This window comes from Dreissena polymorpha, chromosome 16 (genome assembly GCF_020536995.1).
Source record: "Dreissena polymorpha isolate Duluth1 chromosome 16, UMN_Dpol_1.0, whole genome shotgun sequence".
Taxonomy (NCBI): Eukaryota; Metazoa; Mollusca; class Bivalvia; order Myida; family Dreissenidae; genus Dreissena; species Dreissena polymorpha.
The window spans coordinates 15,331,797-15,349,674 of record NC_068370.1 but is presented as its reverse complement, the minus strand read 5'-3'; the positions used below and the strand labels follow the sequence as shown (position 1 = coordinate 15,349,674).

The window sequence follows — 17,878 nt, the reverse complement described above, 5'->3', positions numbered from 1 at the left end:
GGCAAGGCGTTTAACAATCATACAATGTTATGTTTTATGATTTAAAGTCCAGGACATATAACTATGAAATAAACTGCGCACTTTTAAATCGTTACAAATACCTGTTTCTGTTCAATGTTATGTAACAAAAACATAATTTAATGTGTAAAGATCTTTCATTATGTTTACTAAAATCGTACACGTTTTTCAACTGTATTTTAGTTCTGTTTGTTACCTTTTGAATTTACTACATAATAAATTAAAACACAATCACCTTGGATCTCCATCAATAAATCATGTGTTCTTCGTTAAATTGTTTTGAATTAAAGGGCGTTTTCATGTATAAGCTTTTAAAATATTGGCTAGTATATTTTCTATCATACTCCCGTGATTAACACGATATAACAAGTTGTCACATTGTTTACAAATGTTGCCATTTCTTGCTTTCGTAAGTTCGGTATTTGTGAACATACACAAATTACAAAATGCTTTTGTTGAATTATCAAAAAGTTAGTATGTGCGTATATAAATAAAAAAAGTGTTGGTATTACTTATGATTGAGTGCGATATGCATCTGGAAACCAAAATGCTTTGACAACTGTTTTCGATAAAAAAGCCAACATTTTGTTGTGAAGGTTTCTTATCGAATTGCTGATGTACTCTCTAGTTGAACGGTACAATTGCTTCATGAAATCAAACACCGTGAAAAAACACTTTTATCACACTGATATTTTTTTGACGTATAGAGGTTATACATTAAACAAAAACACATTATTTAAACAATTAAATAACAGAAAACATAACAACCATGGAATGACTTACTTGAAAGCCAATTTTATTTGTTTATTTGTTGCATATTTTCGGGAAATTTAACTCTAATTGCAACATGACGTTTGTTTCACGAACATATACGCAAATGTGTAATGAATCATGATTTCGGATTCGAAGTAATATATGATTTGAAAATCAAAGTTCTGATAATTATGTTTTCTAAAAAAAAGGAAACAATGCACACCTTAATAAAATGATGTTCATTTCAAATTGTTTACCATGATAAGCAAACGATCAAAGATCTCTACATGTTATCATACTATTTGGAAAAAATGCTTATGGTCTATGGTCAAGTCGCTTAGGGCTAGGCGGAGGACAAGATGGCCATACAGATTACAGTGCATGACACCACCAGGAAGATGAAGGTGTGCATGAAGAATCTGTCCAGGATTAAGGCAACTTCCTGCCACGAGTAGAGCTTTTTACCATCTCCCTCCGCGACCCTCGACTTCTCGTCAGCCAAGGCCCACTTGTCCTTGGTCTCGGACTTGTCCGTGATTTCGTTTAAGGTCAGAATCTCGCTGTCTGGGCTAACCTTTGGTTTACTGCAACACGTCATTCCTGTAATAAGTTTAACAAATACTCAGAACATATACAAAACCTCGGAAAATTACCACCCAAGGTCCAAGAAATTTGTTCCGTGTCAACCTTTATACTTATATAACCAATTAAACGATTTTTTTTTCAAGCATTCGTTAAATAAAATCAAACCGATGAAGTTTATAAAAAGGATGCTGTTTAATTTGTTAAAAAAAACACGTACTCAGTAATAAAAAAAAATATCTCACGAAATAAATAATTTTGAGTTTCGAGTTAAAAATACGTGTTATCCTCAGCAAATCGCAAATCGTTGGTGAACTCAATTTTACCATTTGAATAAATTATCCATTAAATTCGGGTGTGAAACCCATATTATAACGGCGGAAACTGCAAGGTCGTCATGAATATATACTTAAAAATCAATATATTTATTAACCAATTCAAACCGTTTGTTTATAAACGACTTTTTAGCGATCAAAATGAAAAATAATATGACATTTGGAAAATATTTTGTATTTTTTAATGTACAAAATCTTTATTCGATATTTGATTATATAGCTTGAGTCAAACATAAATATTAGTATAAATGGACGTGATTGCAGCGTTTGCAAACAGTTACAACATCAATTTGAAAAAAAGGTCCAGTAACAAAATTATAATATATGCAACAAGACCTAATCTAGTGAAAATTTATTGACTTATATGCTGTGAAATATGGATTTTACGTGCACAAGTAATATGCTAATGTGATGTGTATTCTGGCTTACATGTATATTAAATAGACCACGTGTCTCAAAGGAATTGAGAAAAGTTGACGCTAAATCATTCACACGTGCGCTATAAGATCAGAATTGACAAAACCAACAGAAGTTTAAAAAGAGCGAAGTAAAATCAGACAGCAAGGTTCTCACTCTTATATATTTTTTTTGCTAGATAGACATTAAGTCTTGAACCGATTCCTCGAAAGATGGATATGTGTTTTATGAATTAATCTGATTAAATAGAAATAATGAAATTCAATTAACATTGTCAGGAAATAAACTCTATGAAACCAATTTAATATTTTATATATAGAAAGTGACAAGTTGACCATTCAAAACAATCACAAAATAACAATGATTAAAGCTGGAATCACCAATTGGACCTGTCAATTCAAAACGAGTGTTAATAAAATGTGACCTCAAAGCATAACTTATCAAATGTAAACAGCAGTGCAAGAGAATTTAAATTCGATATAATTGCAAATAAATTACCCAATGGTTGAATATGCATCAGAGAAGAGTGTTAAAAGCAGGATTACATACTGAGGATGTATATGCAAAATTTGACAGACAAGATTGTCTTATTTTAACATTTTTCATTTCTAGTATTATCATGTTTTGCCAGCAATCAACTAAAAGTAAGTTATACGTGTTTTCTCAGTAACCTTACGCTTCTTTAAAAACAATTTCGGTGTTCGTGTGTATTATGATTACATAAAGTAAAACGCTTTCCGCATAACACGGTGCACATTTTGTTTGGATTGTTATCAATCAACACGAATAAATAATTACAATCTGCTTGCAGACGATAACATACAGATCATTTGCAGAAAAGTGTCTTTTAACATTTGCTCATTTTTTTTTAAAGTTAATCCCCCGCCCAAAAATACTTTGGTATGATGTGCAATAAAAAAATGTGCATGTTGTACAGACTGAAAGTCCGCTACGATGAGAAAAGGCAAGCAAAGTAACTGAACGCATAATGCATTGGTTAGCATCAGTTGCTATAGTGCGAGAATTTCATCAATGAAACTTACCTGACCCACGGCCTTAAAATAATCGGAAATTAAAGCAATACAACAGAATATCCTTCCATTAAAACAAGTAAATACCACAATTCCAAAATAATAATAACAATACAATTGACTAATAAATTATATTATATACATCTATCCGCATCTTGACATGCGTCTGGTAATCTTTTTCTTTGCAAAACAATCCATTCATTTTAACAATAATTGCTGTTTTAATTGTTTTCTTTCATAATTCACCAACTTGATAAAAACAATAAAAGCTTGGTAATGTTGTACAGGTTTAACATTTGAATTGTGAATGTCATCGCCATGTAAATGGTATGCCATTGGATTTTATTAAACCATTAAACGAGGCACGGGCGTGTGTGTTTTTTCAAGGTTTTATTTTGATTTTGATTGGATGATATACACGATTAATTTCGACGATATTGACACCTGTGGGTAGGTGTTAGAATTGATAATATGTAGGATTCATGTGAAGAGGATTATAAGTTGTGGGCGAAACAATCAATACATAATATATTGATAATATGCATTATGTAAGTGTAAAAGGTTTGTGTTTGAATACGGCTCTTTCATGTCTTCTTACGTTTTAACTCACTGATTGAATGATTAATGCGTAGATGATTGACACAATTTGTAAACGTACCAATTAATAAATTCCTCCTTTTTGGTAAAATGATATTGACATAAATATGTTTGATTGACGTTTATTGGGACGATTTTCAATTCGGTATACCTTTCCAACACGTGACCTTCACAAGGAAATGGCGTGTGAGATTCTGCAACCAACTGGGCGGGGTTTCATCATCGGCATGGTTGAAGTAAATGTCAAGAACGACAATGGTGAAGACCACAGACAGCGTGCTCAGCATCAGAATGATCGTCAGGTATGAAGCTGTAGTTACACATAATGAACAGTTCGCGTGCGTATTTTTAATTAATTAAATTCATTATAATCTCACTAAATGCTCTGATGTAGAATTTGTGTGTGTGTAATTGTTCTTAATTTTCATTTTTTATGTACATTCTACTACTCTACCATTATACCTCTCCGGTCATGTTCATTCTCCATTTTAAATGTATAAAACATCGACATGCACGCACAGACACAAACACTCACTCACAAGAACGCACGCATGCAGGCACAAGCAAGCACACACCAGCACTAACGTAAAGGGTATAACGGTAGCTCACGTGCTCTTACACAAGATACTGGCACTTGTTGACGTCCTGGGTATGTTATCCGCAATCAGAGTAAGGTACACGGCATAGGCCAGTAACACTGAAAAACATATCGCATGTTATCCGCAATTAGAGTAAGGTACATGGCATGAGCCAGTAACACTGAAAACATATCGCATATTATTCGCAATAAGAGTCAGGTACACGGCAAAGGCCAGTAACACTGAAAACATATCGCATGTTATTCGCAATAAGAGTAAGGTACACGGCATAGGCCAGTAGCACTGAAACATATCGCATGTTATTCGCAATAAGAGTCAGGTACACGGCATAGGCCAGTAACACTGAAACATATCGCATGTTATTCGCAATAAGAGTAAGGTACACGGCATAGGCCAGTAGCACTGAAACATATGGCATGTTATTCGCAATAAGTAAGGTACACGCCATAGGCCAGTAGCACTGAAACATATCGCATGTTATTCGCAATAAGAGTAAGGTACACGGCATAGGCCAGTAACACTGAAAACATATCGCATGTTAACCGCAATTAGAGTAAGGTACACGGCATAGGCCAGTAACACTGAAAACATATCGCATGTTATTCGCAGTGAGAGTAAGGTTAACGGCATAAGCCTTTAACACTGAAAACATACCGTGAAACAAGTATAAAACATAAACACGGTAAAAAAATCGGGTCACCGGCTTGGAGCTGTTAATTTAAACATATGGGGTTGTCACTGATTAAAAGGCATGCACAACTTCGCACTTAGTAAGTCCAAATCAGTCAAATGAAAATAAACATTAACTTGATAGAATTGCAAGTCAATTTTAAAAGTTGAACAACTGAAAATAAATTCGATTAAATTAAATTGTATTACTCAATGTGTCGATATTCTCCAGATAAATAAAATTGCAACTTTTTTATTCACGATAAAGTTAAGTAAAGTAAGATAAAACTAACACGCACTGGATGGGTTTCCTTCATTATCACACTTTATAGTCACCCTACCGTATACAATTCATCTATAATGTTATCTATGTAATAGAAGTCTATGACATTCAAAGCAAACACGTAAGTAAAGTGTTTGTATCTTTAATATACAGATGAAAGAAAGGATTAAACATTATACGGCGACTTTGCATCTAGCAAGAGTATATCTTTGCTATAGATTACATTGCATGACAGTACATAAAAAAGATGCTTACTTTCAACAGACCTTTAAAGTTTGCATACGTAGAGTAAAATAAGATGAGAGACTACAGCATGTGTTACATGATTAAATGATGTTAACACTTTAAGTTCTCCTACCAGTGAGTGACATCCCGACTCTCTCGCCGGACTCCGGCGGCAGCTTGAAGACGAAAACAATCAGACAGGACATGATGATCACGGGAAATATTGTGTTCAGGATGTGGTACAGGGGCCGTCTCTTCAGTTTAAGAGTGAACTTTAACCTACACAAATAGCCATTTGTAATGATGATTATCAATATAACCAATGATTGATTACACCTCCTATACATAACACTGGAGGAAACCTATATAATCACACCGGTTGTCCTTTTGTAAAGAAAAGTAATCCTTTTGACTAAGGAGATCGACAGCAATCCAACAAAACACAATAAAAACAATGATTTTAAATCAGGACTTATCTCCTTTGGTGCAAACACATTTGAACAACAATGCTTTTGTTTCAAATTACTATTAACGCATTGCCACAATGATTGAGGACACTTTACTTTGAATAACAATACGAATCCCTATGATCGTATATAAGTTTGATTGTTACCTAATGCACATATAAAGCGTAAAAACTGAAGAAACCATGTAACCATAGCTACCTGTCGTAGCTGTATGATTCCTCTTTGCTCCTTTGCGCTGAATCCCGGCTCGAGCTTGTACCTATCAGTTCCCACTCGCCATTCTCCTGAATGCAGATGACACATTGGCAGAGGACGTAAATCATGGCATCAACAATACCGGACCAAATTGCGGGGTCAAGCCCAACCGATACATAATCAAGTATTTTAACACTGACAACAACTTAAGTGGAGGTCTAAGACAACAAAGGACTGGCAGTATAAAACTTCATCTAACTATGTTGAAAAAATAGTTTAATATGCTACATTATTCGCAATTTCAGAATATGATTAGAAGACGAACATGTGTATCAGACAGAGAAGACAACAGTGAAGCGATCCCATCAGACTCAAACGTGTTGGGATAGAAAATATGTTAAGTTATATTTGATGAAGACGTTCATAATACCTGTAGCATGTATGTCTTAACAATATGTTCAGTATGTAGTTATGTTTGATTTTCGATATATTATGATAGAAATAATGACAATTGGCTAGAATAATCATTATCATTCGATATTGTATATCAACATATTATTTTATCATATTCCATCTACATAAATAGCAAACGTGGCAACTGACATTTATATACAATACTTGTCATTCAGATACAAATACTTATTATGCACTTACTTGGTAGTTGTCCAACATGAAAGAGTTGTTCAGGAAACCAAGGGTAATCTCATTCGAGGTGTACGCCCACGTGGTTAACGTGATGCTGAAAAAGGCGTTACGTAAAGAAAGTTGCCATTAAGAATGACGCATGGTCCTGGGTAAAATTTGCTTAATGTATAAGTGCCGTCCAAGACAAGACGGTGCAATCCGTAAAGGCTTATCAGAAAATAAACTTTATCGAAAGTTTTTTTTTGCCGTAAATAATGATTTATATTTAATTCCGAGTAAAATAACGTTCCTATAAAGATAAACGGAGACAAACGCCTACCGACCTCATATAAACAATTATATAAGGCAGATGTGTATCTAGTCGATATGAAAAATGGGTATGTTAAATAATATAATATAATAAAAATGAATATCAAAGAATTAAAACAGGAGAGACATTTGTTTTAATTCGTTAGATGGCTAATAGCCCATACAACAAGATTAGCTAAAAAGCCGATTGCCTATAAAATACCATTCAGTAAATGGACAATTGTCTATACAATATAAATACCTTACACTACATATTTTTTAAACACAACACGTACCTGCACTCTTGCGTGTCCAGGGGGTAGTACGTGACGTCTGCGTCACAGCTGGTCTCAAACACGCCACCTGGCGTCCACAGAGCCTTTCCCGTGGAAATCAACCGGATAAGGCTGTTTTCGTCGCTGAATACTTCCAAATCATTGACACTATGCGAAATATACATGGACCACCATATACACTTGGATACATTTCTAACGCAATACCTTTCTATCTTGATTAACTCCGTTATTAGTAACGATTTTTATTTTAACTGTACATTTGATCATTTGACTACATTCTGTGCAAGCTCACGGTAAAATCATTCATTCGTTACAATTGGACGCTTTAGCAAGTGGGGTAAGTATTGTTTCAAAAGTTTGTACGTTCAAATAATGCTATTTCATATAATTATAATTTAATTTCAAAAAAAAAAGAAATTTATTTTCTTGAAATGGTTCTCCTGAATATTCAGGAGCGCAACGGAGCAATTGACACGCTGTAGGCTACTTTACCCATTTAGATCTTTACGCAAAATACAATACATAGTAAATATTAATGTGTTTATCCTAACCCATGAAGATTTAAATCTTAAAGCACAGTACAATACATAATGAAATCTAACCGATTTTTTCTGTTTCAAATATACTTTTCACTGACCTATTTTCTATTGCTATTTTTGGGGTCCAGACATACGTTTCCGTTGAAAACATAAATCGAATATTGCCGTAAGTGGAATTCCATATAAGTCGACTGTCTGTCCATTGCTATTAAAAAATACAAATAACATGTTGTAAATTGTATATACATTGTCTTTTTACAAGTGGGGAAATATCCATAATTAATTAAAGGTTTATGAAATATAAATATAACAACACCTGTGTTTGTGAAACACAATGCCTCCTAATGCGCTCTAAAGCCGCACTGCAGTGAAACACAATGCCTCCTAATGCGCTCTAAAGCCGCACTGCAGTGAAACACAATATCCCTAATGCGCTCTAAAGCCGCACTGCAGTTATGTTAAAGGATAATGTTCAGTCCAAGGTTCATACCTTGGTAAAAAAATCAATTGACTGGAACGAAACTTGCACTTCATCCATGGCTTATGTAGCCAGACTCACGTAAATACTTGCGTAAATAACCTCCGGACGAACGGATGGACGGACGGGCAGTCCGACTGCTATATGTCACCGTACCGGGAGCAGAAACAGACGTTAATTTGTTTTCCCAATGCTCCAGAATGTGTTCTGTGTCAATTACCCACCAGGAATAGTTTTATCTCATGAACAGGTATGTAAAATATCATTTTTAGTTTTCAAAAAGAATATTAATATCGTTATGTCTCATTTTTGTTTTATATCTCGCAGTGTATTCACAAATTTAGTTTGGTAGTTACAAGATACGACCTTACTTACTTAGATGGCTCAAACTGAACGCCGTAATATTGCGTTCTTTGTCAACCATCCAATCATATACTTATCTACAATCAACCCCGATCTATTTATAGAATTGGTCCAAGATGAATATTTCCAATTAGCAAATATAAATATATAATACTTTGTTTTAAAACATATAAATAGAATTTAAGAACATATAAACGGTGTTTTAGAACACATTTTGTTTTACCGTATGCATAATTTTTTTTTCCTAAAACTAGTGTTATACATTAAAAAAGGTAAATACACAATAGAAGTACGATTTCTTTCTATACATATATATATATATATAGCTAGGATTGCACGATATAAATATGACTTTTAGGGCTTTTTATATACAATTATAATACATACAATATCGAAAAACTGAATATTGCAACGTTTGATTAACAGTTTATTGTTGCACTATTATATCACATAAGTTTCGTGAAATGGCCTTTTTGGAATTACATCAAATGATTACACATTTAGTGTGATGATTGAACATATTTGCACATTTTAAGCATGTGATTAACCAATTCCAACACTCGTTATCATCCAATTTGATTTTTAACTCGTCTAGAAAGTCGTTAAATAAAACAAACAAATACTCATTGAGTGATAACATTCCAGTACTCGTATAATAATAGTAGTTATAATCCATACGGTATGAAATGACACTTCATCTATATTTATATAAACGATTATGGTAGTTGTATTATATTTTCTTGTTCTATGCCTTACATTTTCTTAATTATTGTTAAGCATAAGTTAAACTCAAAATTATATGTGCAAAATCACAATTAAACAATTTTATGCCAATAGTATCTTCTGTATACGAAATGAAAATAAACAAATAAAATGTGAAGCTTGCAAAGTCGAGTAAGAAATAATTTTAAATGATCGCTTACCATTTGGAAGAACCCAGAAGTGGACAGTTTTTGGTCTTTGATTTCCTGAAATTATGAACGATATCGATTTTTTTCTGTATTTTTATATTTATAAGAGCACCATCACGTGTGAAAATCTTCTGACTAAACGGCGAGCAACCGTAAGCTCAATAGTAACATATTTTTTTGTAACATGATGTAGGAGATAAAGGCGAATATTTTGTAATGATAATACACTATAAAATAAGAATACGCTTCTCTCAAACAAACCGTATTAGATTGATCAATAATAAAAACATGCATACATACATGTACATGAAAACATTTCGAAATATCGATGTCCAAAATTAATCCCGTATGCGATTTTGGTAATGGTATCTGTATAGCGACCGAAAGGACAAGGGCCCACCAAGGGTACGGACTCGAGAGCATTTCTATAAACCTTAGGTTTTCGATGCAATCGACCTAAAATAAATAGAGTAAATCCAAAACTAAGACGCTCCGTTGTCATTCATACCAGATCGTTAACGGTGATCAGGTTCAGGGAGATGTTCACTTGGATATTCTCCGAGGGCCGCTGTAGGGGCTCGTATTCATCAAACAGCAGTGACCTTAATTTCGTCTCGAGATCTATTGAGTATATCTCGGGCTCTGTCGTCCCACCTGCGCCTAAACGAATATATGTGAAAATATTGTGCATCTACATCTTGCATGAATTCTTAGAAGAATAGAGTCTTGTTCTGGATAAACTGGGCTTCATTCATTTGCATAAATTGTTGTCCCAGATTAGCCTATGCAATCCGCACAAGCTTATCAGGGACGACACTTTCTGTTGCATTTTGTTGTTATATAATTCCCTACAACGGAAATAAATAAAGACATTAATATTAAATAATGATGGTAAACACAACAAACTCCGCCTGCAAAAGAGGTTTTGGCCTATGATAAACCTACACTAGCTGTGCAATATGGTATATGTAGTGATGCAGTGTATTTTAAACAATATCTAAGCTGTAGACCATATTTTTTAGTTTGAATTTATAGTATTTATTGTAGTTTTTATTAACCATTAAGCCATCAACTTGATAGATTTATTTTTTACTTTTACTTTTACTATTTGTTTTTTCTTAAATGCATATAATAAAAATATACTAGAACAGTTTGTACGGATTAATTTTCTAGCACAACAATGTAAATACATGTAATAGTACTAAATTTTATGTCTTAAAACTAAGGAAATAAATCAAGGAAGAAATATTGGTTGCAACACTATGATACCATAGATTGGATATATTTCCAAATAAACAGTGTTCGTTTGCTAAGGTTAATGTCATATGATAAAAAGAGATTCATATATTCCTAAATGCCATGATCGTTTGCGCACGTTGATTCCACATGATACATGGAGATTGGAATGTATTCTAAAAAAACATGATTGCTTGCGCAAGTCAATCTCATATGATGAACAGATTTTGGAAAATATTCTCATAATGCAATGATCGTTTGCGCAAATAAATGTCAAATGAGAAAGTACTTTACTATTATCTCACTGGATCAAAATTCTACAGCACGTGAGGTTACACCATTCTATACTAAAAATATATATGTGCCGAATAAGAAACAACAACTAGATGTGCACTTAAAAAATAAAACATATGAAATGAATAAAACAACGTTAAGGTATTCTTTCATTAAAAAAAAAAGTTTATTTCAATTTATATTTTGCTTGATTTTATCTGCGTTGTTATACATGGCTTTTCGTTTAAACAAAAAGAAAACAACAAAGGACGTATCGCATTTGGAAGACGCCCAATGATATAATTTTTAAGTTAAAAAGAGTTGATTACATATTTTTATTTTCAACAATTTTCATAGATCCCAAAACGACAAAAATAAATCGTCCCAAAGCCAATATGGGGAGACCATACTAAAAAACGACACCCCTGCTATGAGATTGTTTGGGAAAATATAATCGTACAAAAAATAACTCATGTTAACCCTTAAGTACGTATCAAAAATGAGATAACTCTAAATAAAACATGCAACCACAAATAAATACCTTCACAGTAAAATGTGACATAATAAACAGCTAGATAACTAAAAAGTGGTCAGTAGTGTTCTACAGAGCCGCGATCTTGGAAAACAGGGCTTAATGCATGTGCGTAAAGTGTCGTTCCAGATTAGACTGCTCGGGATGACAGTTTGCGCTTTCATGGTACTTTTGCGTTAAAAATAACTATTTTCAAGGCGAAAATTAAGTTAATACGGAATGTGGATTAGCTTACGCGGACTAAACAGGCTAATCTGTGACGACGCTTTACTCCCATGAATTAAGCCCGGTTTTCCCAGTGAGTGGCCTTATATATGTTTACAATTGTTATCATACCCGCGGGTACACCTACACTCGCGGAACCTACAGAACAAACGAAGTTGGTTATAATTGGAAAGATTAAAAAACATTTAAAAAAAGAATTCAAGTAAAACGATGGCGCTGTACATACGATGCAGATCATATGTGTTAAGAGACAAATACATACTTGCATATAGTTAAGCACAAACATGCATTTAAAAAGAACAAAGTGTATTGTAAATGTATGAAGGGTACCAAACGGCATCATAGGTCATATATTCCTGTACTGAAAAAAAACCTTTGATATGCGTGTGTATTGCACTTAACAAAGCCTATTACGTTGAAGAAGTGTGTTACGTTTAATTCAAGATATACGTTCAAACAATGTTTTTGATGGACATTAAGATTATCGACATGTATATTCGAATTATAATGAAATATTCCATAAAATATTTATTGGGAATATATATCTATACCTATCTATACGTGGACATTAACTAATCATACAACAGTATGTACAATGAAAATGCGTATTATGCGAAAGAATGGTTAACTAAATTTACATCTTCCAAAAAGCCCATACATACACGCATACGTGTTGTTTTTCCGTAAAACTCGTAATGTAACACGTCTGTAAGAATCTAGATAAACACTGACAAATGTCGAGAGCAGGTTCTACTAACTCCAACTTATCGTACGGCTAAGAATGTACGTAAATGTCAATTTTGCCGTGCTCTGTGAACAGAGGATTTAGTGTATAGTGTATTGTTGCCCACCATACTTGAACTGTTTTCCTTTTGTAACATTAGCGCGTTATAATGGAGTGACATAGATATTACGGACGATTTGACAGGTTATGACCTTTATGCTGTTACGTCTTTAATTCTCACACCAAAGTAAAATAAATGCGATTGCTTTGTGAAATAATGATTTTTTAAGGGATTAAACATAAATTTATGGAATATATCTGATTTTTTGCTACAAAGTACTTGATTTTTCGACAAGTACCGCTATACAGTGGGGTCCCATGATATGTGCGTAAAGTGTCATCCCAGATAAGCTTGCGCAGTGCGCACAGGCTAATCAGTCAGGAACGACATTTGACGCGTTTATGATATTTTCTGTTCAAAAAAAAGTCTCAGCAAAAATCTAGTTTAGGCGGAAAGTGTCGTACCTGATTAGGCTTTGCCGACTGCGCCGACTTATCTGAAACAACACTTCACGCAAATGCATTAAACCCCTTTTCACAGAGCACGGCTCAATTAACAATGCCGCTTTTAAAGTTACCTTAGGCAAACCTTACTCACGACGAAATATGAATTTGTTTGTGTGTGTTCGTTTATTTATGCGTTTAACAGAAAATAATTGAATTCAAACAGCGATTAAGAAAAACTCGTCAATTGTTAATCAGAAGTTTCAGGTCAAAGTATCGTGTGTGTTTTCATAGCATAATAAATAGTATATATTTATATTTAAATTTTTACAAATGAATTAAATATATTTTATACTCAGTGTTTCAACATTTTCTGATTAACCGGCTGTTTCCTAAAATTTAATACGATGGCGACAGTGCGATAGTCATATCGTACAGTCGCCAGCGTAGCATCGTATTGTCTCCATCGTACTATCGCGTACTATCGCGTTATCGTACTGTCGTCATCGTATTATCGCATTGCCGCAATCTTACTATCGCACTGTCGTCATCGTATTATCGCATTGTCGCTATCGTAATATCGCACTATAGCATTGTCACATTGTCGCCATCGTACTATCGCACTGACGCAATTGTATTGTCGCACTGTCATCATCGAATTATCGCACTATCGCATTGCCACATTGTCGCTATCGTACTATCGCACTGTCGCAATCGTATTGTCGCACTGTCGTCATTGTATTATCGCATTGCCTCATTGTCACCATCTCGCCATCGCACTGTCGCCATCGTATTGTCGCACTGTCGACTTCGTATTATCATATTGTCGGCATCGTTCTAACGCGTTATCGTACTGTCGTCATCGTAATATCGCATTGTCGCCATCGCACTATCGAACTAACGCATTGTCGCTCTCTGGATTTTAATGTGTAACCACGATGGCCCTAAAGGTATTCCGTATAAATTAGTGGGGGTGATTGGAACCAAGACATTGAGATCAAATAATTGCGAGGCATTGGAATCAAATAATTGCGAGGTATTGGAATCAAATAATTGCACGGCATTGTGATTAAATAACTCTGAGTCATTTAGATAAATACGTACACATAAATAGACATTCTGTTTGTTTTTAAACGTTATGATGTTTTGTCTGTTATCATTTTAATCATTGTTGTAGCACCCCTGTTGCCGCCCTAACATTCAGCTTGCATGATAGTTTCTGTTTAAAGAAAGTCTTTTCTTAGCAAAAATCCAGTTAAGATGGAAAGTGTCGTCCCTGATTAGCCTATGCAGACTACACAGGCTAATCTGGGACGATGCTTTACGCACATGCATAAAACCCAATTTTCACAGAGCACGGCCGATATGTATATACTTATGGTAGGCCAGGATATCTTCATATTACATTTTATATGCAAGTCGTAACATAGTTGACAACTCAGTAAAAATGGATAATCCGATTCACATACATGTTGGTTACTAAGTTGACACTTTCGTGTTTATCGGAATATCATATTATATATGCACACTTATTTTAAAAGAAAATAATATTTTCCTCTTCGATTCTTGTTTGACTATAAGTAGAATTCCATTTTGGGCTCTAAAGCTAAGGTATCATTAAATGATTGTGCAATATCATCGTTTAGTCTTTGAGATTAAATAACTGATCATTAAATGGGATAAATGCATGTGCGTAATGTGTCATCTCTGATTAGAATGTGTAGTCCGCACAGTCTAATCAGGGAAGATACTGCCAGTTTTAATGGAATTTTTCGTTAAAAGAAGGTCTCTTCATCTCGAAAACCAGTGAAGGCGGAAAGTGTCGTTCCTGATAAGCCCGTGCTGTCTGCAACTTCTTATTTGGGACGACAATTAACGCACTTGCATAAACCTCCATTTTCACATAGAGAGGTTAATTTAAAATTATGGAATCTAGATTGATCTTACTTACATGTTATAATGGATTAAACGTTGATGCTTCTGTAAAGGTATCGCATTGTTGTCTAAAACGCTAGTGCGACATTTCCAAATCATATCTATTATGACCTCAAAGTTCACAAGTAAAACAGCTTTATATACATGGTAAAACCATTGACAATAAAACTAATATTATTCGTATTACAGTAGACGCTGTAGTATAAAATAAACTGGGTCGCAAACTCATGCAGAGAGGATAAAGGGTAATTATAACCGCTATTGATGTCTTTGAGAAATGCGCATAAAAGAAGTATTTAAGTTTAAATCAGTAAGGTCTAATTTCAAAGATAAAGCAAGTAAAGAATTAACAACTCCCTTTGTTCACGGACAAATATTTATAGACAAAAATTTATATAAGAGTCACGATTCTCTTTCGAAATATATTGTTACGTATTAATTCTTTTGAATGCCATGAATAGTGGCACAGACGGGTAACGAACACGTTTCGGGTAATTATTGGTCTATGTTTATCTTTCACTTATATTGACAAAATAACAAGCGATAATCTTCACAAATTTGAAACATTTTAACACAAAAACTCAACAACTCAGCGTGTGTATAACAATGCCAACTTTGAATACTTATTATTTATAAAAATAAAATAATTTTCAGATGAAATAAAAAAATGTGTTTCAATATCGCAAAAACTTTTCATATTAGCAAAAAATAAATAAAATCGCTAAATTTATTAACAGCATCAATTAAAATTAATTTGTGCTGACGGACTTCTGTCATTGCTTGTGAATATGTGTTAATGTTTATATTATCTTTTCTATCGTGTATATTCAATTTGTTTACAACTGTCAACGAATGCATTATTTCACGGTGGTTGAAGGTGTTGCTCTAAACTTGTACAAGTCTAAGTATTCCCGCGTGGTCATGGTGATAGATAAGCATCATTTGACATAAAATTATCAATCGTGATTCATCGACAATCTCCGGACTCCGCCGTACGATAGGGATCGTCCTCTGATCCAGAGTATTAAATTACTTGTTACATACAGTGGTCGAGCGGATTAAATAGAAGCAGCTCGCAAATAATCAAAGGGTTCAGTTTTGTTAGGTCCGAATACCGGAACAAAATTATGTTGTTGTTTTATTTAAAACATTTTTATAAACTTGACCGAGTCACACATTTTACACAAACACATCGGGACTTGAGCGAAACATTTAAAGTCGCTACATGTTACATAGGTATCGCGTTATTTTCATCTGCATTTACCAGTACAGAATGAGACATTTCTCTTTCAAATGCTGAATCGGTATTTTTTTCAAAAAAAATGTCTATAAATCTCTTTTCAATAACATTTTTTTCACTAATTCACATGCCGCAAGCTAATTATATACTGTCATTATTTTGATAAATAGTAGTGTTTAGTGTAAATCTTCGGAAAGTATGAAATACAAGGCATGTATTTGACATATTAGGTATATTTAACGTTCATGAAGAAAACACGTGAAGAAGTTGCTCGATAGGCAAAATGTATAAGCGATAAGAGATACACAATTGGTAAAGCTGCAAGTCAATTAAAGTTCGAACAGGCTTGAATGATATTGCAACTAAAGTGTGGGTATCAATAAAAAACAGATTGAAGGGAGGTTGAATCAAATAAAGACCAAGATAACGGCTTTAAAAGTAATTATTTTCCACTTTGAACTTTAAACGAACTTAAATTAATTAAAGAAAGAATGTTCAAAAGATATTAAAGAGCAAAATAACTAGTATGTCGTACAAAATGACGAAACTATTTTTGCCGACCTATCTTTCATATTTTGTTAGTAATCTTATTGGGAACAATGTTTAACGTTTACATCAATGTTTTACAATATTGTATATTAAGATAATATAGCATAATAACCGTCACTTAGTGATGATAGATTTAACCCAATTCTTAATTCGCCAGTACTGATTAAGCGTCAATCAATGGAAAACCAATTAAACGATTTCAAAGAATAACTCCATGAACGAGTGTAAATGTGTCGATAACATTTAATTATTTATATTTAATGACCAATAATTGTGAGGGGTCGCACGACCGTGCAAATATTTAGATAAATCATCTGACGATGACGAAGGTGTTGAAGTTTTTAATTTAGTAGAGCTAATAATAAAATATGTTTTACGATATGTAATCAATAGAAACAAGAACGATGTCATGCGTTATCATTGAACCCATGGAGACTGCTTGGCATTTAAAAAAACTGAGTAATATTTATAACCGACAGAACCCGTCGATTATATCGAACCAATTAAAACTTGTTATATCTTTATCTCTTGAGCTTTAATGCACGTTTAATTGAGTAATCTTTAGACATATCGGACATCAATTATCACTCACGATATGTCAATATTCACATATAATGTTTACAGACAAATAATTAATACGTGAAATGAAAACCGAACGCGATGGGAATTGAAAGCAATTAGGCAACTCACAGTTTATCAGAAAACTGGCTTCTGAATGTAATTACGTTCTTTAATATTGGTACATTAATGAAAATGATCGCTCAGTGCAATTAAACATCTTGATCACGAAGATGTTCTATATAGAGATATATATTATATATATATATTCTCTATAGAGAATACTAGGTTAGCGTTGAATACAGAGAAGTTTATGTTGCGAGGCTTAGAACGCCGGGAGCGCGAGCCTTGGCGAGCGCTTTCGATGTTCGAGCCGACCAACATAAACTTCTCTGTATTCAACGCTAATCC

At 33.8% G+C, this 17,878-nt stretch overlaps 1 protein-coding gene across 2 annotated transcripts; it reads right to left on the bottom strand.

The window, feature by feature from the left end:
• Positions 1–690: 690 nt before the first annotated feature.
• On the bottom strand, positions 691–10,348 carry LOC127862552 (neuronal acetylcholine receptor subunit alpha-3-like). 2 transcript variants are annotated; one of them, XM_052401720.1, is made up of 11 exons: positions 10,200–10,348; positions 9,704–9,748; positions 8,038–8,144; positions 7,401–7,547; positions 6,826–6,910; positions 6,175–6,260; positions 5,643–5,788; positions 4,353–4,430; positions 3,885–4,043; positions 3,149–3,160; positions 691–1,371 (listed from the first exon to the last, which is right to left on the bottom strand). In XM_052401720.1, the coding sequence occupies exons 2-11, from the start codon at positions 9,704–9,706 to the stop codon at positions 1,115–1,117; spliced, it is 1,080 nt and encodes a 359-aa protein (XP_052257680.1). In that variant the 5' UTR covers positions 9,707–9,748; positions 10,200–10,348; the 3' UTR covers positions 691–1,114. The 2 variants fall into 2 exon arrangements, with proteins under 2 accessions (XP_052257680.1, XP_052257681.1); XM_052401721.1 differs by lacking the exon at positions 3,149–3,160.
• Between the last annotated feature and the right edge of the window lie 7,530 nt (positions 10,349–17,878).